The 26,492-nt window shown below is 48.1% G+C and overlaps 4 protein-coding genes across 4 annotated transcripts; 2 read left to right on the top strand and 2 right to left on the bottom strand.

Moving 5' to 3' along the window:
* The first annotated feature begins 10,115 nt into the window (after positions 1–10,115).
* Positions 10,116–17,393, top strand: SRSF9 (serine and arginine rich splicing factor 9). The gene is made up of 4 exons (XM_074206015.1): positions 10,116–10,324; positions 13,422–13,573; positions 14,808–14,980; positions 15,820–17,393. The coding sequence occupies exons 1-4, from the start codon at positions 10,131–10,133 to the stop codon at positions 15,961–15,963; spliced, it is 663 nt and encodes a 220-aa protein (XP_074062116.1). The 5' UTR covers positions 10,116–10,130; the 3' UTR covers positions 15,964–17,393.
* GATC (glutamyl-tRNA amidotransferase subunit C) lies at positions 16,344–18,396 on the bottom strand. The gene is made up of 2 exons (XM_074202252.1): positions 18,054–18,396; positions 16,344–17,068 (listed from the first exon to the last, which is right to left on the bottom strand). Exons 1-2 carry the CDS (start codon positions 18,394–18,396, stop codon positions 17,016–17,018), a joined length of 396 nt encoding a protein of 131 aa, XP_074058353.1. The 3' UTR covers positions 16,344–17,015.
* A 90-nt stretch (positions 18,397–18,486) lies between these two features.
* On the top strand, positions 18,487–20,055 carry TRIAP1 (TP53 regulated inhibitor of apoptosis 1). The gene is made up of 2 exons (XM_074206014.1): positions 18,487–18,670; positions 19,119–20,055. Exons 1-2 carry the CDS (start codon positions 18,524–18,526, stop codon positions 19,200–19,202), a joined length of 231 nt encoding a protein of 76 aa, XP_074062115.1. The 5' UTR covers positions 18,487–18,523; the 3' UTR covers positions 19,203–20,055.
* On the bottom strand, positions 19,392–23,763 carry COX6A1 (cytochrome c oxidase subunit 6A1). The gene is made up of 3 exons (XM_074206013.1): positions 23,612–23,763; positions 23,374–23,513; positions 19,392–21,444 (listed from the first exon to the last, which is right to left on the bottom strand). Exons 1-3 carry the CDS (start codon positions 23,712–23,714, stop codon positions 21,361–21,363), a joined length of 327 nt encoding a protein of 108 aa, XP_074062114.1. The 5' UTR covers positions 23,715–23,763; the 3' UTR covers positions 19,392–21,360.
* Between the last annotated feature and the right edge of the window lie 2,729 nt (positions 23,764–26,492).

Genomic DNA, 26,492 nt, shown 5'->3' with positions numbered 1-26,492 from the left:
AGTGACTTCCCTAGGGTCATACAACTGGTGTCTGAGGCTGGATGAGCCCAGAAAGTTGAGTCTTTTTATCTCCAGGCCCAGCGCTGTATGGCACCACCTTTCTGATGGATGGATAGAGGAATGCATGGATGGTTGGACGGGTAGGTGGGTGGATGGATGGGTGGGTGAGTAGATGAATGGGTGGGTGAGTAGATGAATGATGTAACATCTTGAATTAGAGCTATCCAAAAGTGGAAGAAGTAGCAGCCTCCAGGAGCATGGGAGATCTCCATCCCTAGGAGTTTGTCTAAATAAAGGCTAAAGGACCACTTAGAGGATCAGAAAAGACATTGACTAGATAGCCTCAGAAATTCCTTCCAACTTTCAAATTTTGTAATTCCTGGAAATGAGTTTAATTTCTCAGGATAGGAGTTAGGAGGACCTGAGTTCAAATGCTAGTGTGACCTGGGGCAAGTCACTTAACCCTGATTGCCTTACATCCAGGGCCATCTCTAGTAATCATGATTGCTATCTGGCCCCTGAGGCTGGTGACTTAGCACAGCATGCCCTCACTCAAATCCATTTCACTCGCTTTTCATGGCATCATTTCCCTGACGTCATGGCCTTCTTCAGGAAGGCAGAACAAAAACATCATCATCATCATCACCTAGCTGTCACTAAGCATGAGAAATCCTCTCTCTTTTAGTTAAAAGGCTCTTCTACTATCAAATCCACTAATGATGTTCCGGGCTGGTAAGGCATCCCTGAACTTGTCTTTTTGAGTTGACATATTTCCCAGAGACACTAGACCCAGAGCAGGCAGGAGACCCTGACCATACGGCTAGATCAGACTACTTCCAGAAAACACAAACGTGGGCTGGAGTTTTCTTCTTGTATCCCTAAGTCTATTGTTGTTTTATTAAAAATAGGAATCAATAATACTGCCAGGTTAGCCAACTTCTGGGGACATGTCTGGACAGCAAACTGATCTCAGAGATGTTTTGGATATTAAATAATGAACTAATATCTTTCCGATGATATTGGACAAACAATAAACAGCTTCAGATTGTTTTCTTAAGAGCTTATATCCCATAAAAAAAATAATTAGGTGTAACTTTTTGGCAGCTGGGTCAACAAGTGGGGCCATTGAGGCTGGAGCTCCATAGCTGCAGGGGAGTGACTCTACCTATAATGAAAGGGTAATTAGCAGTGTAAGGCTTGGGGACATATGCAGAATAACTGCCTTCCTTTCACTCTACCATCTGCAACTCTAGCTTCATCCCTCTGGGCCTCAGTTTCTTCATTTGTAATAATGAACATTTCTATAGCACTGGATTTGCAAGACATTTTTTTATAGTGTCACATTTGAGGTGCAGCTATAGATATCATTCCCCAGTTTATAGCAGAGGAAAATTAGGGCTCTGAGCCAGGATATGTATTGATCATAATCGTATTTAATAAGGGTCAGGAGAGATTTAAACTGTCTTCCAGACTTTGGGTCCATCATGTTCTGCTAGGGGTTCTTCACCTGGGGTCAGTGAACTTGTTTAAATATTTTTGATAATATATTTCAATGATCTGGTTTTCTTTGTAACCTTATATATTTTATTTCACACACTGAAAATGTCATTCTGTCTGATGGAACATTACAGTTCTATAAGAAATCATGAGGAATGGGACTTCAGAAAAGCTTGGAAAGCCTTTTGAACTGATGTTGAGTGAAATGAACAGAACCAGAAGAACACTAACAACATTGTGGGGGTGATGATCAGCTAGGATGGACTTATTCATGTCATCGGTACAATACTCAAAGAAAGACAATTCTCAAAGACTTGTAATGGAATATATGCCATCCATAGCCAGAGAGGGAACCAAAGCTTGCTATCTTCAATTTTTAAAAGTTGTCTTATGCACTATGTCTTTTTCTCTAATATTTTCCCCTCCATTTGGATTTGATTCTTCTTTCACAACATGATTAATACGGATCTTTGTTTAGCATAGTTACCCATGTACAGTCTATATTAGATTGCTTTCTGATAGGGGAAGGAGGGGAGAGAGGAAAATGTAAAATTCAAAACCTTGCAAAAAAAAAAAAAAGATTCGTGATAACTACCATTGCATGTAGTTGGAAAAACAAATAAACAAAAATATCTAAATGGAAAAAAATAAAAGAAAATATCATTCTGACAAAGCAGCTGTCCAGGAGTCAGAAGATTTGGGTTCAAATGTAGCCTCAGACATTTAACTAGCTGTGTAACCCTGGGCAAATCATTTAACTTCTATCTGCCTCAGTTTTCTCGTCTATGAAGTTTGGAATAATAATAGCACCAGGGATGTTGTAGGGATCAGATGAGATATTTGAAAAGTTCTTTGCAGACCTTAAGGAGCTATATTGCTGTTGTTCATTGGTTTCACTTGTGCCTGAATTTTGTGACCCAATTTGAGGTTTTCTTGGCAAAGATGCTGGAATGGTTTGCCATTTCCTGCTCTAGCTCATTTTACAGATGACACAAGTGAAGCAAGCAGGGTGAAGAGACTTGCCTAGGGTTATATAGTTGCTGTTTGAGGGCAGATTTGAACTCAGGTCTTTCTGACTCCAGGTTATATAAACGCTAGCCATAATGAGAAGGGGTCCACAGGATAGTGGCCCAGCAGAAAGAGTCCTGGGTTTGAAATCAGGAGGACCTGAGTTCAAATACAAGCTTTGATACTTCCTGCCTGTTTGATCCTGGGCAAATCATTTCACCTGTTTGCCCTTGTTTTCTCATCTGTAAAATGGGGATAATAATAATAGCAGTAGTATTTGCCTCCTAGAGATGTTGTGAAGATCAAATGAGAGGTTTCTAAAAAGTGCTCAGCATAGCTCCTGAGACATAGTAGGTAGGATATAAATGTTTATTCCACTCCTTTGCCCTTCCCAAATGAGAATATGTGCTCTATATGCTACACTCTGCTTTCCTTATGGGCTAACATTTATCTCCCCCTCCTTGTCTCCCCAACTCCCTCTTCAGCTCTGTATAATCTAATTTGGGCTCTGCCATTAACTAGCTTTGTGTGATCTTAATACATGTCTGTTTTCTCATCTGTAAAATGGGGATAATGATACCTACCACATCTGTCTCATAGGATTATTCATGAAGATAGATGAAATAATAGGGTTCAAACATCTGAAAAGAGCTAAAAGTTTGACCTAATTCTAAGGTGGCATCCCCCCAGGTTGTTGCAAAGGACCGGGTTTATATCCCTGGACTAGTGCCAAACAGACCGACTTCAGAAGAACAGGCTTCCAGGAGGAAGATGAGCTGTGTGAGAAGAGACTGGTGAGCCCTAGGGCCGACTTCCCACTTTCTGGGGCACAAACCAGATGGGTCTATCTTGAATGGGCCAATATAAACAAGGCAGCAGGTACTGGGTAAAATTTAGTATGATGCTGCCTGGAGAGGCAGGTAGGATGGTCTTGTGAAAGGACACAAGGAATTTGGAGGGAGAAGTTACAAAATTATGTCCCATTTCCAACATCTTTTAGAGGGTAGGCCCTGGGGTCAGCACCCCTCCTATGTTAATTATTTTCAGCTTTTGCCAGTCTACTGGGTGTGAGGTGAAATCTCAAGGTTGTTTTGATTCATAATTATTATTATTAATGATTTGTAAAACTCTTTCATATCATTGTTAAACATTTGCAGTTCTTTTCTTGAGAAGTGTTGCCATACTCCTTGACCACTTGTCTACTGGAGGAATGATTTGGGGGATCTATTATTTCCCTGGTCCAGGAAGTCCTAGTGAGGAGTCAGTGCCAGTCTGTACCAGCTCTGCAACTCAGAGTCCAAGAGAGTTGACTAGGAAACTGAGAGATGGAAATGATTCTTGCTGGGTCCAAGTACATGTCAGAGGAAGGAACCAAGTCCAGGTCTTCCTGGCTCCAAGATCATCTCTGTATGCCTTGTACTATCTCTCTTGGAGACCTCAAAGGTCTGTAAAACTTAAGCTCCTTAATCCAACAAGCTTCTATGAAGTGCCTGAAATAGGCAGAGGGCTCTTCCAAGTCTGATCCCAACCCTGTGTGATCATCTTCATTCAATGCAGAAACACTGGTTAAGTCCTGCTACAGGCCAGGCACTAGGGCATCAAAGACCAGAGGAAGAGGGAGAGGGAGAGGCAGAGACAGAGACAAAGGAAAGAGGAGAAAGGAAGAAGAAGAGGCAGAGAGACAAACAGAGCAAGTGAGGAAGGAAGAAAAGAGAGAAGAGGATAAAGGAGAGACAGAGATAGAAACAGAAGGAAAAAAGAGAGAGAGTAAAGACAGACAAAGAGAAGAGGAGGGAGAGAGGAAAAGGAGAGTGGAAGGAGAGATGAGAAAGAAGAAAGAGAAAGAGAAAAAGAAAAGAGAGAGAGGGGAAGGAAAGAGAAGGGAGAGTCCCTGACCTCAAGACCTTTAAATCCTACTGAATGATAGATCATTGACCCTTTGTGGACAATCAGTATAGCAGTTCCCTAGAGTCTCACTACAAACACCGTCTCTAAAAATATTTCTTTGTAGAAGCAGTCATTCTCTTTCCCTCCCACTGCTCTCTTTCCCCCAACTGAACAATAGTAATAGTATTTATAGAGGGCTCAAAGGCTTTCAAAGCACTTTATAAATATTGCCTCAATTCTGGGAGGCAGATGCTATTCTTATCCCATTTTACAAATGAAGAAACTGAGGCAAATAGAGATGAAATGACTTACTCAGGGTCACAATGCTAGTCTATATCCCAGGCAGGATTTGAACTCAGATTTTCCTTACTCCAAGTCCTGCACTCCATCTACTGTACATCTAACTGCCTAAAGAAAAAAAGAAAATGTTTATAACAAATAAGCATAATCCAGGAAAACAACTTCCCACATTTATCATCCCACTTGACACATGGGGAAACTGAGGCTCATAGTGATGGGGTAACTTTCCCATTCTAACAACATACCCAGAAGTCAGAAGATTGAACTCAAACTTCTCTATGGGCGTCAGTTTGGCACTCTACACACCACTGTTCTTTTGGGATTGTATCTCAGTGGGGATTAGACTCTGATCAGTGAGTTGTTTTATCCCATCACCAGGTGCCTCTCTCCAAAAACCAGGTTTCTCTGGTCAGAAGATGCAAGTGTCTGAAACTCAACATGTCCCAACCAGAACCAGAATGCCTCATCTTTCTCCCCAGATCCACCACTTCTAGGTTCCCAGACTTGGGGGGGGGGTTATTCTCAAGGCCCTTCATTCACTTCCCAAAGGGACTGTTTCAATGGCTAACTCCTCCTCTCCCCGCTCCAATCTATCCTGTGCACTGTTAACAAGTTAATTGTCCACAGATCTGATTGTGACACCTCCCCTCTTCACTTCAAAGAATTCCAGTGGCTCCCTCTTACCTCAGGATCAAATGGAAACACCTGGGCATTGCAAGCCTTCCCAGTTTTCCAGTCCTCCTCTTTGTCACTTCCCTGCCCTCCTTCCTATTTCTCTCATCTGATGCTCTCTATCTCCATCTCCAGGCCTGCAATGCTCTCTTCCTCTGCATTCCTTCAAGTCTCAGGTCAGATGCTGCCTTCTAAAGGAAGACTTTCTTAGGCCCCTCTAAAGTTACTCTCCACTGACTTATTGGAGATCATGAATATATATCCTTTTAGATCATCTCTGCCCATCAGAAATAAGATAAAGTCCTTACTTGGAAGGAATTGTTTTCACTCTTTTTGGTACCCACTTGTTTAATACATATTCTTTTTTTCTTTTTTTTTTAAGTTTTTGCAAGGCAATGGGGTTAAGTGACTTGCCCAAGGCCACACAGCTAGGTCATTATTAAGTGTCTGAGGCCGCATTTGAACTCAGGTTCCTGACTCCAAGGCCAGTGTTCTACCCACTGTGCCACCTAGCCGCCCCATTAGTACATATTCTTAAAATATATTCATGATGCTTGGTGATCAATGAATGGTTGACTGGCCTTAGATTCTTCCTGATCCATCCCAGGAAGCCCAGAGGCAGGTCAGGATAGTGGGACCACCAGAGATGAGCTGTTCATGTGGACAGAGAGAGTAATAACACACAGCAGAGAGTCTACTGGCTCCTGGGGAGGAGCCTTCATCTAGCTAAATGGGAACTCTATGGATTTATAGAAAATGCAAGAAAACCTCCCCCTACCCCCAGCCCAACTAACAAGTCCTGAAGGATATGTGCCTTTGATCCTTTTCAGTTTCACAATACTTCTGAGGGGAAACACTGGAGAGGGGGGATTGGTAGGGGGAGAGGGGTGTGAGGGTCCTCTATAGTTTTGCTTCCAGATTTCCCCCCATAAACCAACAGAAGTCACTAGAAAGAGGGGTGACTAGGTGGCATAGTGGATAAAGCACCAGCCCTGGAGTCAGGAGTACCTGGGTTCAAATCCGAGCTCAGACACTTAATAATGACCTAGCTGTGTGGCCTTGGGCAAGTCACTTAACCCCATTTGCCTTGCAAAAAAAAAAAGTCACTAGAAAGGATGAAATTTCTGAAATTTCTGTTAGGTTTGAACTCAATCTGGTCCTCCTCCAAGGAGCTAAAACTGGAGGATCAGCACAAGCTCTACGCAGCTTCTGCCCAGCCCTAGCCCAGCATGCTTCCTTCATTTCTCTATCTGTTGAGATTTTCCTCTTCCTCCTAGGCCCACCTCAAGGATCACTTCTTCCAGGACCAAAGGCTTCCCTTGACTCCCTCCTCCCTTAGGCAATAACACTCTGCCTTCACCATTCTACTTCCCTGTATACAATAGAAGAATCTTGCTAGACTGTAAGCTCCAGGAGATGAGGGATCTTTCTTCCTTTTTATGTCTCAGGATGAGTTTGCTAAAAATATGCTGAAGGAACACCAATTTTGTAGTGAGAAAAAGAGGATTGAAAACTTAAGGTGATTGAGTCCAAACTCCTCTCCACAATCCTAGGGCCTAATCAGTAGGTAGGTCAGTCAAGCCCCCAAGAGTCTCAGTTTCTAGTTTCTAGATCTGCAAAATAAAGATGTCAAACTGACTCCAATTCCACAGATCTTTATTTTATTTTTCTGGTACTTCTTTTTTTTAGGTTTTTTTTTTGCAAGGCAAATGGGGTTAAGTGGCTTGCCCAAGGCCACACAGCTAGCTAATCATTAAGTGTCTGAGGGTGGATTTGAACTCAGGTCCTCCTGACTCCAGGACTGGTACTCTATCCACTGTTCCACCTAGCCACTCCTCTGGTACTTTTTTAAGAAAGATTTTATTTATTTTGAGTTTTACAACTTTCCCCCCCATTCTTGCTTCCCTCCCCCTACCCCCCACAGAAGACAGTCTTAGTCTTTACATTGTTTCCATGCTATACATTGGTCTAAGTTGAATGTGACGAGAGAGAAATCATGTTCATAAGGAAGAAAAATAAAGTATAAGAGAGAGCAAAATTACATAATAAGTTTTTTTTTTCTAAATTAAAGGCAATAGTCCTTGGTCTTTGTTCAAACTTCACAGTTCTTTCCTCTGGATACAGAAGGTATTCTCCAATGCAGACAGCCCCGAATTGTCCCTGATTGTTACACTGATGGAATGAGCAAATCCATAAAGGTTGATCATCACCCCCATGTTGCTGTTAGGGTGTACAGTGTTCTGGTTCTGCTCATCTTACTCAGTATCAGTTCATGCTAATCCTTCCAGGCTTCCCTGAATTCCTATCCCTCCTGGTTTCTTTTTTCTTTTTAAGGTTTTTGCAAGGCAAATGGGGTTAAGTGGCTTGCCCAAGGCCACACAACTAGGTCACTATTAAGTCTCTGAGGCAGAATTTGAACTCAGGTCCTCCTGACTCCAGGGCAGGTGCTCTATCCACTGTGCCACCTAGCCACCCCTCCCTCCTGGTTTCTAATAGAACAATAGTGTTCCATGACATACATATACCACAGTTTGTTAAGCTTTTCCCCAACTGAAGGACATTTACTTGATTTCCAGTTCTTTGCCACCACAAACAGGGCTGCTATGAATATTTTTGTACAAGTGATGTTTTTACCCTTTTTCATCATCTCTTCAGAGTATAGACCCAGTAATGGGATTGCTGGATCAAAGGGTTTTGGTTGCTCTTTGGGCGTAATTCTAAATTGCTCTCCAGAAAAGTTGGATGAGTTCACAGCTCCAACAATGCATAAATGTCCTAGATTTTCCACAACCCTTCCAACATTGATCGTTGTCCTTTCTGGTCATATTGGCCAGTCTGAGAAGTCCACAGGTCTTTATTAAGGAGATACAGTGAGCAAAGCCCAGAGGTGAGTCTTTAGATCAGAGATTTAGAGAATCAGACATCTAGCGCCACAAGGGACTTCAAAGGCTATCTTTTTGTTGCCCCTCATCCTGGACCTCCAGTCTCTGCCCAGGTTGGCTCTCTCTTCATTACTACCTCCCTTTGGGGGTCAGTTTGGTGGGCCTGGTGTACAAGAGACCTTTCCCAGACTCTCCTGCAGCCAAAACCTTACCTTGTACAATTCATTGGTACAAGTTCTCCCCTTTACAGATGCAACCTGGCCCCCCCCCAAAAAAAAAAAGTGAAATGTTGAAACAAAGCAGTTCAATGGTACAGGGATAGTTGGTAAGACCAGCAGTCAGGAAGACCTGAATTCAAATCCAGTTTAAGAGCTGTGTGATCACTTCACCCATTGATGATTATTGCCTTGATGATCATTTTTCATTTATAAAATGGGGATTAACAGTGGCTCTACTTCCTAGGATCGACAGGAGGATTACATATGATATGACATGTATAATTTGGTGTTGAGGCAGCTAAGGTGGTTCAATGGACAGAGCCTGAGGTCAGAAGGCACATCATCTCACCTCAGATACTTACCAGCTGTTGTGACCCTGGAGATATCATGTATGTAAAGTTATGGCAGTGTCTGGTATATTTTAGGTGTAAATCCCCCCCCCTTTTTTGCAAGGCAATGGGGTTGACTGGCCCGAGGTCAGACAGCTACGTAATTATGAAGTGTCTGAGGTCACATTTGAGCTCAGGTCCTCCTGACTCCAGGGCCTGTGCTCTTTCCACTGCACTACCTAGCTGTCCCAATAAATTCCCTTTCTCCCCTTCATGGAGGGTATCAGAATTCTGGATTTGGAATCTGGGGTCCCTGGTTTGCAATCTTCCATTTTTTATTTGCTCCCTGAGCCTCTCGGGCCCTAATTTATCCAGGAGCAGATGGAGGCTTGAGGCAGGCCGCCCCTCGGCTTTTCCATCCAAAAGCCATCCTTGTAGCTGCTTCATGAGGAACTGAAGTCTCAACACAAAGCTCTCTCCCTAACTTCTTCCTGTGTCTCTCTAATAACAAAGACAAACTTCAAGTGTTTCTTGTTAGGTTTTTGCAAGGCGATGGGGTTCAGCGGCTTGGCCCAGGCGGGCTAGGTCGTCTGAGGCCGCGTCTGAACCCCGGTATTGACCGCAGGGCCGCTGCCCTCTGCACCGCGCCACCCAGGCGCCCCCAAACCTCTAGTTTTGCCCCCACCCCCAGGCCATGGGGACAGGTGTTGCGAAGGGCCGTGTGCCCTGCGGTCGTGGCCAAGCATGGCAGCGGCACCCCCGGGGGTGCCCTGCGGTCGTGGCCAAGCATGGCAGCGGCACCCCCGGGGGTGCCCTGCGGTCGTGGCCAAGCATGGCAGCGGCACCCCCGGGGGTGCCCTGCGGTCGTGGCCAAGCATGGCAGCGGCACCCCCGGGCTGGCAGCTTCCCTCGGCAGGGGCCAGACCCCATCCCCAAAATGAGTCAAACGTCCTGGTGCCCCCGGCTACGGGGTGCGGGCCCGCCGGGCGCTGCCAGGCCCCGGGGGCCCCGCGCAGGAGGAGGAAGGGCGACGTCCTCATCCTCCCCGCGGCCGCAGGGCCGGGGGGCTCCTCCACTGCCCCCACACAACGCCCGGGGCGCGCGTGGGGCCGCGCGTGGGGCCGCGCGTGGGGCCGCGCGGCCGGAAGGAGGCGCTGGTGCGGGGGGGGGGCGCGCAGGCTCAGTGCGGCGCGGGGCGGGGGCGGGCCGCCGGGAGCCCTTCCGGAGACTTCCCCTTTAAGAAAGCCCCTTTTGGAGCCTCCGACCCACTTCCGCCCCTGCTTCCCACAATGCGCCGCGGCGGAGAGCGGCCCGGGGCGGCGGGGCGGGTGTCGGGGATGTCGGGCTGGGGGGACGAGGACGAGCGGGGCGCCGAGCACGACGGCCGCATCTACGTGGGCAACCTGCCGGCCGACGTGCGCGAGAAGGACCTGGAGGACCTGTTCTACAAGTACGGCCGCATCCGGGACATCGAGCTCAAGAACCGCCGCGGGCTGGCGCCCTTCGCCTTCGTGCGCTTCGAGGACCCCAGGTGAGCCCGGCCCGGCCCCGCGCCCCGCCCGGGGTGCCCCTCCCTCGGGGCTCCCCAGTGACGCCCCTCCCCCTGCCGGCGCGGGGACACCCCCGGGGCGCCCCCCCCCCCCGTGCCACCTGCAGAGTCGCCCCGGGGACCCCGACGGCCGCCGAGTGAGAGGGCCGGGGGGCGCCGGCGGGCCCAGCCTGTGCCCCCTGCCCCCCCCGTGAGCGCCCCAGGTAGAGCGCCTGGCCTCGGCCCAGCCTGGCACTTGCCGTGCCCGAGCCCACCGCGGGGAACTCCGAGCGCGGGGCCCGCCCCCGGCCCCCGGCCCGCAGCCCCCGGCCCCGGCCCCCGGCCCGCAGCCCCCCCCCGGCCCCGGCCCCCGGCCCGCAGCGTGTGTGAGCCGGCCTCGCGCTCCGGGCCCGGGCGCGGGGCTTGGGCTCCGGCCGCCAACGCGACGGGGCCGCGGGGCCAGCCGCGTCCGCTCCCAGCCGGAGGCGGCCCCAGGGCGGCTGCGAGCCTTGCCGTCCCCGAGCACCTCGCTTCCTGCGGGCGGGCGGCTGCGCCCCCGGGCCTCGGGCCTCCGTCACCCTGGGTCTGCCTGACCCGAGCCCCGGCTCCATCGGCGCCGCCTGGCCGCGGGGTAGCGGAGCTTACGGCCGCTGGCTCTCCGGAGCGGCGTCTTCCTACAGTTTGGAGATCTTCTGTTTGCCAGTTTTTCCTTCATAGACTTGGATCTAATAAGAGAATATAAAATGCAAGGTTGCGGAGTACAAGAGGGAGAGACTGTCAGTCAGGTTCAGAGGAGCTTTAGAATCATCTTATTTTAATCTCGTTCCATATTGGGCTTGTTCTTAACAATTTTTCAAGTTTGGACTTTGTAGTCAGTCATCAAGTCATCTTTTCATGTAGTCAGATGTTTTGATCTTTATGATTTACGGGGAAGTCAGTAGAGGGTGACTTCAAAAGTACTGAAACTTGGATGTTAGTAAAGAATGATATTTTTAGAACTCCAGGAACCTCAGATGCCATCTAGTCCAACTTCTATATTTCACAGATGAGGAAATTGATTCTCAGGAGAACGTTGAGTGACTAAAAGTCTATTGACTGGAAAATGTCAGTTGGACCCTGTTTCTTTGATCCCCAGACTTTTCCTCTTTCCAATCAACCAGCACTTAGTACCAGCACCAGTGTAATGTGCCAAGTGTCAGTGTCGGTCCTGGAGCTAAAGAATGAGACAGTCCCTTCCCATAAGGAGTTTACATTCTAATGGGGAAGACAGTAAGTACATATAAAAGTGTATCAAAATAAACATCAAGGCATAGAGATAGATTCTGGGCCTGTGATGGCTTGGTAGACAGAACTTCCTGGGTAACTCTTTATCCGTGCTCATTTCCCTTTGCTTGGATAACCCTTTACCATAAACCAGATCAATGTTACTTTTTTTGCAGCCAACATGTCTTAAGTGCCCAGACCACTGCCAGGTTAAAGATCACATCCTATATGAATCAGAGGCAGGCCTAACCTAGGTCTTTTTGGCATTGACACCAACTCTCCATCAACTTAAAGACGAGTAGTTTGGGAAGAAGGTCACTAGCCACGAAGGGGATTAGAAAAGATTTATCCAGAAGACCAGAGCTTGAGCAGTGTCCCAGAAGAGAGGGAATACTTGAGAGCTAAGAAGAGGTTATGATTAAATATTTGTGCAGAGTCACAAGAATGATTATGAAGTGGCTGAGGATCTGCCGCTGAGGGGCTAGTAGAATTTGAAGAGATTGGAACAAAGAGGTGAAGGATTGTAAAAGCTGTAAACATGAGAGTTCATTCATCTCATTCTATAGGCAACAAGGAGCAGCTGGAGTTGATTGAATTGTTGGAGAGAGGTGGTCAGATCTGCACTGAAGGAAAATTATTTTGGCAGCAGTGTGGAAGATAGGTCATTGCAAATCTAGTTGAGAGCTGGTGAAGGCTTGATCTAAGATAGTGAGGTAGAAAGAAAAATATATGACAATTGATTGGTTATATGAGATGAAGGTAAGTGAGGAATCAAGGAAAAGGCTGAGATTAAAGACCTGGGAGTATGATGGTGCCCTGGTGCCCTGGTTAGCATTTAGGAGAAAGGTTTATGATTTCAGTTTTGAAAATGCTCTGGAGTCTTTGAAATATTCAGTTTGAAATGATTGCTAAGGCTAGTTAGATCAGACTTTAGTCCCACATCTTTCTTTCTTCCTTTCTATCTAATTTGTCTAATTGGAGTCATTTGTACAGAGAGGACAGTTAAAACCAAGATACCTGATGAAATTATTCCTTGTAGGTGGAGAGTGGAGGTCCCTATAAGACTGAACTTGGCAAACATCCATAGTTATAGGGCATGATATAAATAAGTTAGGAAGGATATAAAGAATAAACACAGGAGAACCAGAAGAGATTAATGCCTTAGAAGCTTGGAGAGGAGAGATCATGTCCAAGAGTCGGGTCAAAAAAGTATCTGACCATCTCATTTGATAATTAAAAAAGAAACATGGAAAACTTGGAGAGCCTAGTTTCAATTAAATAATGGAATTAGAAAGCCAGATTGAAAAGGTTTTGGGAGTGATGAAATGAGTAGAGGGCATCTTTTCCCCAGTTTGGTCTAAATGGAGGAGAGGGATAGGGAAATAATTGCGAGATTGGTTGGATCTGATGATCTTTCCTTTAAGGATGGAGAAGAATTGGGCATGTTTGAAGGCAGAAGGGAAGAAATCAGTAGCTAGGGAATGGTTGAAGATTTGAGAGAATAGGGACAATTTAAGGTAGAGTTTGTCAGAGAAGACAAATGAATAGATTCTAGGGGTTGGCCTTGGCAAGGATAAGGGCCATTTGTCAGAAAAATGGGGGGAAAGAAAAGGGAGTTAGGGGAATGTTGGAGGGTTCTGAGATCAAGAAGGAACAAACATCCCATGGCCTCAGTGCAGTAAGAGCTACCACTTCCTGGGCCTTAAAGCCAAAGCATTAGTTAATCAAGACTGGACATCTTCCATCTTCATACCTGGACGCCCCCATCGATTCACATCTCATGGAAAGGACAGAATCTGCTGCCTGAACAGCAATAACTACTAGCTCTTATTTGCAGGGATGCAGAAGATGCTATTTATGGAAGGAATGGTTATGATTATGGCCAGTGTCGGCTTCGTGTGGAGCTACCCAGGAATCCTGGGGGTGGAGGGCCCCGTGGGAGGACTGGACCACCATCAAGGAGATCTGAGTTTCGAGTTCTTGTCTCAGGTATGTTACTCTCAGCAATTAAGACTATCTAGGCTGGTGGTACTCTGAATATTAACTTTGGATAGTGCCGATCCATTGCACAGCCCTGCCAGGTATGCATGTCTTAAAAAGATGAAATGGTGCTTTTGTTACAGGAGAAGGGGAATATCCCTTTAGAACATAAAGCGCCTTCCTATAAAAGAGTTTTCTAGCAGTTGAAAAGATTCTTGGATGATCTTCTCTTCTCCGGAATTCATACTGGTATAAAGTTAGCTAGAAAGGAATCAAAACAGCCATATTTGAACAGACAACTTGCTCTCTAGCCTTGGATCCTGGAAGAAGGTGGTTATGCTGGGATTGTTAAATTGGAGTCTCCTGGACTGCATTTCCAAGTCTTAAAAGGGATATACCAAACACAGCATGTGCTCTGGTAACTGTCATGACAGATAACCCATTCTAATGCCAAGGGTTGTGCATCAATCAATGCTCTGCAGAAGAATGACCCTAAGAACCCTGGATCTTCTTTGTGTCTCCAGGTATGACTTTCCTGTGACCCTGGACCTAACTAAAATGCATACAAGAGCCTGGCTCCTTTCAAGAGAGGAATTAAACTGAATCACATGAAACCCTAGGGTAGGGAAATGTGGTTCCAGTCTAGTTTTAGCATTCAGGTCTTGTGTGGTCCATGAGAGAATTGACCATGTCCTTCACCCAAACTGCCCTAGAGCAATTCACCACCAACCACACCTAGGTATTTTTCATTGGCTGGTGTCTGAATTTCTGCCCCTAAATTCCTTTCCTGATGCTTTGGGGAACAGTGTCAGTCAGTGATCTCCTCTGTGAGGGGCAGGTGTGATCGATAACTTGATAAGCAGTAAAACTCGAATCAATTCAGGGGAATCAAAAACCACAGCACTTTTTTTGAAGGACCTGGAAACAACAGAGAACAAATTACCTGAATTCTCAGGACTTCCCAGGACTGACTTGTTGCTCTAACTACAGGCAAAGATTAGTCCTCTATCTCTTGAAGACTGGCCTGGGACTAGTCCTCTGGAATGGCATACAGTCCAGGCCTTGTGGCCATGTCTCTGGAGCCCCTTTATGACTTAAAATAACCATTTTAAGACTTTGGGACTGTCAGGCCTGGAGTGGTGCCAGAGGCGGTCGTGGACTAGATGTGGGGGAGGAGCCCTGGCCACATCAGGATGGCTGAGACCTTTGACACGCTATCTTGTTTTATGTTCTCCATGCCCAGGCCTTCCTCCCTCGGGTAGCTGGCAGGATTTGAAGGATCACATGCGAGAAGCTGGGGGTGTGTGTTATGCAGATGTGCAGAAAGATGGCATGGGGGTAGTTGAGTTCCTCCGAAAGGAAGATATGGAATACGCCCTGCGTAGACTGGACGACTCCAAATTCCGGTCTCATGAGGTGGGTTCCCACCTTTTGTGGAAGATCTTCTCTAATGCCATGGCACTTGGGTCTGTGGCTGCCCTCTCTGCACAAAAGACTGGTAGATAGCTCATTAATAAGCTCAGTAAGAGGAAGGAACCTCCTTAAGTGGACAAGGCCTCCAGAACCCTAGCAGTGGCCCTTTAGAGTGCCTGGAGAGATCAGCCAGGGCAGCAGGAGCCCCTGCCTTTTCCCCATGTATCAGTCCTTCCTGATAAGGCATGGGGTGGTGACCAGTTTGTGCCAAAGCTTTCAGTCAGTAAGGTGTCACATCTCATTGGAGCTGCCTGCTTAAAATGGCTTAAGGATTTTGCATCCCAGGTCTCTTATGAATACAAACTATCTCGACATGGCTGCTATTCCTTTATGAGCCCCGTAATTTGGAAGAGAAATTCCTTTCTGTAAGGAATGACTAAAACCACAAGCTGTTGACTTCCTGATCCTAAAGGAGACCTCTCGGACGTTCCTGTTTGTCCTGATTTCCTTCAACATACAACAGCACTGTGTTCCCAGTTATTGCTTCCCCCTTCTTTAAAAGTTGTTTACCTCTACTGGCAACTGATAAGATTATTGGGGGCTAGAATGGTTCAGCAGTGCCATTACCCAAACCACCTTACACGTCGGGAGCAAGTGGTCACAGCTGTAAATGACTTGGAATCACGAAGTCCGATGCTTAAGACATTTGAGACACTTGGAGAGCTTCTTCTATTTAACAGCCCTTTTTATCCAGAATAGGCTGGACATGAGTCCTTGTTCTTCCTTGTTCTTCCCCCTTCTTCCTCCCTCACTTTTTTCCCTTCCTTTTGTTTGAATTTCAGGGTGAAACTTCCTATATCAGAGTTTATCCAGAAAGAAGCACCAGCTATGGCTACTCCCGGTCCCGGTCAGGGTCAAGGGGCCGTGATTCTCCATACCAAAGCAGGGGCTCCCCATACTACACCTCTCCCTTTGCACCATACTGAAACCGATAATGGGTTTTTTGTTTTGGTTTTGTTGTTGTTTGGTAAATTTTTTTTTTTTTTTTTTTAGCGTGAACTGAGTTGGCTCTCTGCTCAGAATCTACATTCCAAATTGACTTAGTGTCTTAGGAATTTTTTTTAATAACTTTTTTTTAAAAAGGAAAAACTACATACAATTTCTACCAGGGCCATATTGGCAGTGAAACATTTTGAACCGGCTGAAATTGTGGTTTTTGGTTTAGAAGCAAGTTGCATAATTCCCCCCCGCCCCAATTATGTTGAAAAATCAGTGATGTGTCACGGTGGATTACTCTGCAGACACTATATATATAAATCTGTCCATTCTGTTTAGAAATATATTTCTAAAGTTTAATAATTTACAAGTTATGGTTATTTTAATCATGCAAGCTCATTTTTTTGTACCAGCCAGATAAAGAAATAAGAGTTATATGGACAAAGCTTCTCAGTGGCTAGAAGGGGCTTGAGTGGAACACTGTCTTGAAGGAAAGGAAAAGAAAATTGACCTGATCATTCTTTGGCCTTAGATGAAATCCTGCACTACCCTTTTCAGTCTCAAATCTTCTATCAACGGAGGCTTTGGCAGCAGAGAAAAATCGTCAATTTAAAAATGACTGGGAGTAGTCAGGGAGCAAATTGCAATAATCCAGATTACACCTTAGTGCTGTGATCAGGGAGAAATAAATTCTTAGACAAAGTACATTTTGGTTAGAAATTCAATCTATTTAATAATGTGCGGAAACTCTGAACCAAAGGTGATTTCACAATTACCCATAGGATACTTCCAGCATGTGATCCAGGTGTTAAGTGAGTACTTGATCCATTTCCTGGGAAGCTTTATTTCCAAGTCCACAGTCAACTCCTTCAAGAACAGGATCTCAATTCACAGTTCTCCATCCTCACTCCATCTTCATGAGAGAGCAGGGTTAGAGGAGGAAAAGGGCCAGGGCCTGGCTCTGTTGAGAAAGTCAATGGGGACTTTTTCCACTTAGTCTTTCCCAAGTGTCCTCCACAGTGTTTCCTATGGGGAGCAGTGCTTAACTCTCCGTGATCAGGTCTAGTTCACTTTGTTTTGGCAAAGTGATGTTACCTGTTTAAAACCAAACAAAGGAGAGTGTTACAGCATTACAGCTAAGCCTGCTGACTTTTCTTCTTGCTTCAGAAACTAGTTGGTCTGATGAAAACAAGTGTAATCATGCCCTTACTTTCTCAGCTACGAGTAACTAAATTTCTACCAGTTTTCCTATACATTTTTTGTTGGGAAATTCCCACAAGAGGGGAAAGGAGTCCTTATCCTGGAGTTACCTAAGATTCTAGGTCAATGAGGGTTGCAACCTGCCTTGCCAGAAGCAGCAGCTACACCAAAGTCCTTACAACTTGAGATATGAAGAAGCAGCACTTATAAGCAGGGGGTGGGCGGGTGGGTGAAAAATGTGAGATAGTCACAGCCGGCGGACAGTCCATGTAGTCCTTTGCCACATGCCAAGAGCAGAAATTTGATTCTATTCCCCAGAAAAACAAAGTGTTCCCCCCCCCCATTCTAGCCATTGTTTGGGTAGGGACCTGTAGTTCCCAGGACCAGAGACACCCCCCCAGAACTACACGAAGTGGGATTCCTGGACCCAGGCAGAATCCCTTTTTCAGTAGAGGACACGGGCCGGGGAAACGCTGCCTCGCGGGGCTTCCTCCGGGCAGCGCGGCCCGCGCGTCCGGCCCCGCACCCCAGAGAAGGCCGTTGGGCGGGGAGCTCACGGCCCGGGAAGTCGGGGTTCAGATGGGGGAAGTCTTGTGAACGATGGTTCAGGGGCGGCTATAGAGCACCGGCCTGGAGTCAGGAGGACCCGGGTTCAAATATGACCTTAATAAATGGCCTGTGTGGCCTTGGGTAAGCTACCTAACCCCATGGCCTTGCAAAGTCCTAAAATAAAACAAAAACAATGGTTCAGGGGCAGCTAGGGGGCGGTGGGTGGGGCGCCGGCTTTGGGGTCCGGGAGATGCGCGTGACCTTGGACAAGCCCCCCGCCCGTGCCGGGCCCCGGCGCCCGAGTCCTCTGCCGCCCGCCCGGCGCCGCTACCTGGGGGCGCCACGAAGTAGTCGTCCGCCGTCCGCCGCGCGTTGCGGAGCAGCAGGGCCGCGCAGCCGCCCTCGGCCGGCCGGTCCGCGCGCAGGTGCAGGCGGCGGCCCTCCAGCACCGAGGCCAGCGGCGCCACGCCGGCCGTGTCCACGGCGCGCAGCTGCTCGGCGAACTCCACGGCGGCGCGCAGCCGCTCCACGCCCTCGCGGTCCCGGAAGTCCACCAGGGCCAGGCGCTCCAGGTGCTGCAGCAGCTCGGCGTCCACGCGGGCCCCGCGGCCCCCCGCGGCCCGCCGGCCCCCGGCCCGCCAGGCCCCGCGGGCCGCCCGCAGCGGCCGCCACATCCCGGGCCGCCCTCGCGCTCCGGCCGGCGCGCCGCCGTGACGTCAGCGGCGCGCCGCCGCGACGTCAGCCGCCCGCGGGGCGGGGCCAGCCGCGGCGCGCCCCGCCCCTTCCGCCCCGGCCGGCGCCATGAACAGCGTGGGGGAGGCCTGCACCGACATGAAGCGCGAGTACGACCAGTGCTTCAACCGCTGGTTCGCAGAGAAGTTCCTCAAGGGCGACGGCTCGGGGGACCCCTGCAGCGACCTCTTCAGGCGCTACCAGCAGTGCGTGCAGGTGAGGGGGCCCGGGGGGTCCCCGCCCCCCGCGGATCGGGGTTGCGGATCCCGGAGGGGCGGGGTGGGCGGCGGAGCGGCGCCCCCTAGAGGTGGTCCGGGGCTGAGGACCCCGTGTGGCCCCGCGGGAGGCGCGTCCTGGGCCGGTCCTGGGCCGCCGCCAGCCCCGCTTCACCCCGGCGGCCCGGCCCGGCCCCGCTTCACCCCCGGCGGCCCGGCCCGGCCCCGCTTCACCCCGGCGGCCCGGCCCCGCTTCACCCCCGGCGGCCCGGCCCGGCCCGGCCCCGCGCCCCCACTGGCGGCCACTCCCCCCCCCCCCCCCATGAAGGGCCGGACAGGAGCGGCTTAGATCCCTGCCGCCCCCCTTCCTCTAACTTGTTACTTTACAAATGTGGCCTTAGCGGGAGACCCGGGGTAGACGGTAATTAAAATGTAACTTCCATCCACAGAAAGCAATAAAGGAGAAGGAGATTCCTATAGAAGGGCTGGAGTTCATGGGCCACAGCAAAGACAAGTCCGAAAGCTCTCCTTGACCTTGACGGCAGGCTCCAAGATGACCTTTCCAACCTTTAAGACATCCAAAAGACTGCTCTCTCAAGCTTTTTACAGTAGTGTTACTTGCAGATGGGTCCTGTAGACCTTTATGATTTCCTTTCAGGTGATGCCCGACCCCAGGCGGTCTGGCATCTTGCAGTGTCAAAATGGCATAAGAATGTTTCTTCCCGATAATCAGAAGGGGACTTGGGTCTGTTGCACTTAAAATCTGGTTTGGTCCTGAATGCCGAATCCATGCTGCTAAATATTAAAATGGTTTTTTTTCCCCTGGAAGCACACCTCTGATGCTCTGGGAATGATTCTAGTATTTAAATGGCACCCATTTAGTTTGAATAAAGACTGAATAATGATTAACGGTTTGGAGCTAGCCAAAAAGGGATCTATCTGCCTTTAAGAGACACCTGCTTGCCTTCAAGAAGATTCACAAGGGAATAAAATACAGGAAGTACCTAAAGGCTTCAAAGAAACCATTTGGAGTTCCCAAAGTTTTGGGACTAAGTACACAAATTGAGGTGACTTCTAGTTTCTTGTCAGTTTAGCTACAAAGGAACTAAAATATGCAGAAATCTGATTTTCCCTGATTCTCAGGCTGCTTCATATAGTAATGACTTTAAAAAAAAAAGCCAATGGAAAAGGTACTTATGGTAACTGAACTATTGACTATCCAGGTTGGGTTGGGGGCACAAAGTTGTTGACAGGATCTCTCTTGAATACCATTAACACTTCCCACCGTTAATTGGGATGAAAGGAATGGTTTGCTTTATTTGCCTTATTTGTCCATCATGTTCTGTAACATTTGAAATCAGAGGTGGAATAAATGACTGCTTTTTATTTATAGCTTCCTTTCTTACTGACCACACAGCACTTCCTATACACTCTTCAACATACTATGACATAAGGTAGAATCTTGTTCTCCCATATCTAATCTTATAGAAGAAAAACAAAGGTTACTTCTGATTCTGGTGGAATTAGAACCTAGACCTCATTTTAATGCTTCAGTGGGGTAGTGTTCATATTTTGGCTACTCATGACAGAGATATATATCTGAAGAGGACAGTCCTTGTTACCATAACAGCACATCAATTAGACATTATCTTTTCAATGTGTGTATCTTGCACATTACTTTTTTTGCAAGGCAATGAGGTTAAGTGGCTTGCCCAAGGCCACACGGCTAGGTAATTATTACGTGTCTGAGGCTGGATTTGAACTCAGGTCCTCCTGACTCCAGGGCTGGTGCTCTATCCACTGCACCACCTAGCTGCCCCATTGAGTATTTTTGATGCACGATCATCAAACTAACAAATTATATGATGGATGACCCAGCTGTTTCCCAGTACTAAGTGACAGCAGATACCTATTTACATTGTGCACTATGAGATTTGGGGTGGGGAACTAGGAGGCACATGCTGACCAGAATTTTACCATTATCCTCATTTATAGATGAAGAAACAGAAAAGGTTTTAAGTGTCTTACCCAGGATCACCCATCCAGTCAATATCCAAAGCCAGATTTGGACAAGAGTTCCTCACTCCAGGCCTAGTTCTGCCAACCTGATCTGCCTCATAAAGCAATTGTTTAAATTAATTATGTGAAGTGCCGTCTCTCCACCAGTCTCATCTTTGGAAATTTCAAAATCACTTGGTTGTTCCTAATGACTAATCAAAAATGGGCAATGGTAAAGTCTTCCTTTAAAATTAGAATACTGCTTAATAGAAATTCTATGGAGAAGAGATGACCAAGGGGAGTAGGGTTGAGAAGCAATAACAAACAGCTTTGCAGGCACTAACATCATGATGTAGTCTGAGGCATCCATTCCAAGGTTAATGTTCTACTGGTGATTAAAAACCATCTTGAAACCTGGCTATTAATACTCAGAAAATACTATGAGTTTCTTAATTTAATGAAAATGAGTAATTAAGGCAATTCAACAATTAACCATACACAGTCTAAGGTGAGAATTATTTATTTTAAGCTGTCCTAATCACAAGCAAAATGATAAAAGATCAGCATGTTTGTCACTGTGTGATATAAGTTAACTTAAGGTCCCGTATAATTTTCTGATCCACGTACACAGAAGAGGATGGTCCACCAGCTGCTCTGGTCCCCAGTGCTTGATCTGTCTGGTCCAAGTAGTCTTTACTCCTCCTCATAGCCAGTGGGGAGAGGATTGAGGTGATGGTTATGAAACAGAGTATGGTTGCCATCTCCCCACGGGAAGGGCTGTGAAGAGAAACACCACAACCATCAGACAATTACAGCCACTGTCCACTGTCCCTGGATTCACAGGCTCTTCTCAGAGTTTTCTCCTCATAACTACCCCTGGGATCCATCTCTGGATCAAATCAAGCTTAATTATTAAGTCTTTGGAGAATTGTCTGTGTTTCTAGAGCACTTTAGGTTTATACCTATGATTCTTTTCTTACAAAAAACAAGTTGGATGAAGAGGAAAAGTGACTTGGCCAGGATCATGCAGCTAAGTGACTGAGAATAGATGGAAACTCAAGTCCCTTCTGACTCTAGGTCCAGTTTGCTAGGACAGGTCAATGCCTATTGGTGTAGATCACATATTTCAAATATGGACCCAGTATAAAATATAATTGGGAATTTTTAGACAAAAAAAAATTGTTGTAAGTTTTTTTTTTTGGGGGGGGTTGCAAGGCAAACGGGTTAAGTGGCTTGCCCAAGGCCACACAGCTAGGTAATTATTAAGTGTCTGAGACCGGATTTGAACTCAGGTACTCCTGACTCCAGGGATGGTGCTTTATCCACTATGCCACCTAGCTGCCCCTGTTATAAGATTAATATGTGTTTTTTCTATGTCAACTTGCTGGTTATTTCTGTTAGTTTGATAGCATTGCTATTAAGATGACATGTAGGGGATGGGGAAAAAGCAGGATTCAGTCAATTCTTTCAAGTGTAAGTCAACCATAGAAATCACCTCTTCTTAGTTCCTGCCATTAGAGGCACCTTTTAGGTCATGCTGAGAATTAATTAATTGAAACCAACCTACTATCACAACACTATTTTTCAGCATTCAGAGCATTGTCCAGTTAGTAAGATTTGGGGTGAAAGTCCATCTCTGCCTTTAATTACATCTGAAAATTTGGGTAAATCATCTCATGCAACTCTATAAGTATTGGGGATCCACTTGCAAAAGCTCAGTACTTGTAGAAGATTAACAAAACACTCTATCCTCAAGAAGGGATGGCTTAGTGGCACTGTAGATAGATAAGAGTCCTAGACTCATCTTTCTGAGTTTTCATTCCGGCCTCAGATACAAGCTATGTGACTCTGGGCAAGTCCCTCCACTGTGCTGGTCTCCATTTTCTTATATCTGTCAAATGAGCTGGAGAAGGAAATGTCAAAGCACTCCATATCTGTGCCAAGAAAACCCCACATGGGGTCACAAAAAGGATCAAAACGACTGAACAAAAACTATCATCAAGAAGCTTATACGGGGCGGCTAGGTGGTGCAGTGGATCCAGCACGGGCCCTGGAGTCAGGAGTACCTGGGTTCAAATCCGGTCTCAGACACTTAATAATGACTTAAGCTGTGTGGCCTTGGGCAAGCCACTTAACCCCATTGCCTTGAAAAATCTAAAATAAATAATGAAAAAAAAGAAGCTTACGCAATCTTCTAAAGGGGAACAAAGTGTGAACACAACTAAGTTACCATTCAGAGTTGAGGCAGCCTGGGATGGAGGACAGAGCCATAGACAGTTTTCTGGTGGGGCAGAAATACCCAATTAACTATTACTTTCTATACTTGACAGTTGTGTGTCCCTGGCGATCTCGCAGGGTAGTTGTGAGAATGGGTAGAAACCATTTGGCAGCTTTTCAGTACACATGCCCTGAGACGCCCCAGGGGCTGTTAGGATGGGTGTGAGGGGGCACAGCAAAACCACCACCTAATTTCTTGTGGCCATGGTAGAGGGAAGGCGGTGGCAGCGCCGGCGAGTGGCTGTAAGGGCGGGGGCTGCCCGGAGTCCGGAGCCGCTCGGGCGCCAAGCCTGGGGTGTCGGATCAACGGAAATGACCCTTTGGGGGAGCCCTTTGTTTTCCAGGCCCCCCTGCGGCCCTGGGGGCGCCTCATCCCTGGGTCTGGGGCGGTGGGAGGGGGCCCCGCAGCCCCCCCGGGGGCGGGCTCACCTTGGTCCGGATGCGCAGGTGGGGGTAGGGCACGAACTCGGGGCGCTCGTGGTGCTCCCCCGACTTCAGGTAGGCGTTCAGCATGCTGACCGCCACCCCGGGCAGCGCCACGAAGAAGGTCAGCGTCCTCCACAGGCGGCCTGCGGGGAGGGGGTCGTGAGCCGGGGCCGCCCCCCAAGGTCACCGGGTCACGCCCGCCCTCCCCTCCCCCTCCCGGCCCGCCGCCGCCGCCGCTCACCCGAGCCCTCCTCGCCGTGGACGGCGCCGGACATGGCCCTGGTCGCCGGGGCGCGGGCCCGGCCCCCAAACGCCAGCAGACGCCCAGCCGCCCTCGCAGCCATCTTCCCAACGATCGCGGCCGCCGGAAGCGGAAGGCCGTGAGCCGTCGGCGGGGCGGGACCGCGACCTTCCAGGCGCCTTCCTATTGGACGCTTGGCCGTCCGCGTTGGGTCCTGAGCATGCGCGGCGCCCGCCCAACGCCTAAAGTCTCAGAAGCCGCAGTGCGGAAGGGCGCGTGCGTCGTTCGCTTCCGCGGCCCCGCCTCACGCGCCGCATGCGCAGTACCGCGGAGCTGCCCCAGCCTCTCACGGGCGGCGCCATGTTGAGGCGCATGCGCCCTGTCCGAACCGGAGGGCGCCTGCCCTGGCCCGCTTCGTCTTTGCCGCCTGTTTCTCCGCATGCGTCGTTGGGCTCCGGCCTGCCCAAGTCCCGCCTGCGCACTAGGGTGCTAGGGAGCCCACGTGGTCTTCCCCTCGCCCTGTGGCTTCACTTGAACTTCCCAGTTCTGCGAAAGGCCCGGGGACCCCCCCGGCCCGGGACCCTTCCTTGGCCTCCCTCCAAAGCTTCAACTCCACCAGTCACTCAGGCAATAAACCTTTATTTTGTTTTGTTTTGGGGGGGACTATGGGGTTAAGGGACTCGCCCGAGGTCACACAGCTAAGCAAGTCTCCAGTGTCTGAGGCTGGATTTGAACTCAGGTCCTCCTGACTCCAGGGCCGGTGCTGTATCCACTGCGCCACCTAGCTGCCACTTGATGAGCATTTATTAAGTACCCACTGTATACCAGATACTGCACCCGAGAGCAGAGGATGCAAAGATGACCCCATCCTGTCCCTCCCTCTCGGAGCAGCCCGTCAGGTAAGCCCCTGGTTTACTAGTTAGGAGAATAATCCGTTTATAAATCAGCAGCATAGACTGTCACAGAAAGTCAGACCTGGGTGGACTCCCCTGGAGGACAAGCCCAGAGAGGTTAAGGAACTTCCTGGGGCTGCGCAGCTTCCCAGGGGCACAGGCAGGATTCCAGCCTTCTCAGGGCGCTGCAGAGGAAGGACTGAGAGATTTGGTCTCAGAAAATGAGTTCAGATTCAACTGGGCTCCCTTCCTTCTGTGCCTCAGTTTCATCATCTGCCATAGGAGGCTGCAGGGAACCCCCGCTCAGTGTTGTGAAAGCATGACCCTCGGGGAAGGGGAGAAAGTTTCCTTCATGTTCAAATTTGTGATCTGCTCTTTCCCAGAATCTTCTTAAGGTTAAGAACTGAAGAAGTCTTGCATGCACTGTTTAAAACCTGGCTTCAAACCCAAGCTCTCTTAAACTACATCTCGGTGACCTTGGACAATCCATCACCCCTCCCTCCCTTTTTCCCTTGCTCCCTCCCCATCTTCCCCTTCCTCCTTCCAGCTTTCTCCACTTCTACCTCTGCCTCTCTCCATCTCTGTTTCTATCTCTATATATGTTGAATTTTGTCTCTGTCTCTCTCTCCCTTCCTCCCCTCCTCCCATCTTCCTCTCCCTCCCTTCTATCCCTCTCCCTTGGTCTCCGTCTTTCTGTCTGTCTCTCCAAATATGTCTAATTTTGTGTTTCTGTCTGTCTCTTTCCTTCCCTCCTTCTCTTCTTCCCTTCTATTCCCCCCTCTCTGGCTCCATCTCTTTGCTATCCTTTCTCTCAGTCTCTCTCTCTCCTCTCTCTCTCTCTCTCTCTTTCAGTTTCCTACTTTCCTCCTCAGTTTCTGCCAAATGAGGCCATTGGACTAGATGACCTCCAAAGGTCTTCCCAGCTCTCAACCCTTTTTGAACCTTGCAGGGCTGTATCAATTTTAGCTGTCATTAGTAATAAGATTCACAGGTTTCCATGGGACTCATTTAATTATTTTCAGGGGTGGCTAGGTGGTGCCATGGATAGAGCACTGGCCCTGGAGTCAGGAGTACCTGAGTTCAAATCCAGCCTCAGACACTTAATAATGACCTAGCTGTGTGGCCTTGGGCAAGTCACTTAACCCCATTGCCTTGCAAAAAAAATAACAAAACCTAAATTTAATTATTTTCATAAGCAAAAGTCTACTTTCTCTTCCTCCCACTTCCTCTTTCACACTGGGAAAAGAAAGGAAAAATATTTATAAAATAATCATATTCTAGCAAAACAAATTGCCACATTGGCCATATCCCCAAAAATATATGTCTCCTTCTGCACTTCTTTGTCAAGAAACGCTATGCATGATTCATCTCTGGTCCTATGTGATTGTAGTTAGTCATTATGTCAATCAGAGCTCTCAAGTTTCTCAAGTCTCTTGACTTTTCAATATTGTTTTTATTGGAAAAGTCATTTTTCTGTTTCTAGGAGTTGAGGAACTTTTGAAGCCCTTTGATAATGATGATGTTTCTCCTTCAATCATTTTTTTTTTAAGTTTTCTTCAAGGCAATGGGGTTAAGTGACTTGCCCAAGGCCACACAGCTAGGTCATTATTAAGTGTCTGAGGACTTGAACTCAGTTACTCCTGATTCCAGGGCCTGTGCTCTATCCACTGAGCCACATAGATGCCCCCTCTCTCCTTCATTCCTGAAGAAGAATTGGATTTGAGTGAAAAGGTGCTGAATGCACAAAAGTCTTTACTGTAGAAGCTAATTGTGGGAGGCAGGGAGTGCAGGTGTGCTTATCCTCCTTTTACAAGAGAAGACAATTATGTTCTCCATTTCTGATGAAGACCACGACATCGGGGAGGTGATGCCAAGAGAAACACATGAGTTGGATTTGAAGGAGGGGCTGCTAGGCAAGTCCCCAGCCTCACTTTCTCTTTCGGAACCATCGGGGTCCAGTGGACAGACAGAAATCAGGACGACTGGAG

The sequence above is a fragment of the Macrotis lagotis genome, chromosome X (genome assembly GCF_037893015.1).
Source record: "Macrotis lagotis isolate mMagLag1 chromosome X, bilby.v1.9.chrom.fasta, whole genome shotgun sequence".
Classification (NCBI taxonomy): domain Eukaryota; kingdom Metazoa; phylum Chordata; class Mammalia; order Peramelemorphia; family Peramelidae; genus Macrotis; species Macrotis lagotis.
The sequence above is the reverse complement of the archived record's forward strand: the minus strand, read 5'-3'. Positions and strand labels throughout refer to the sequence as shown.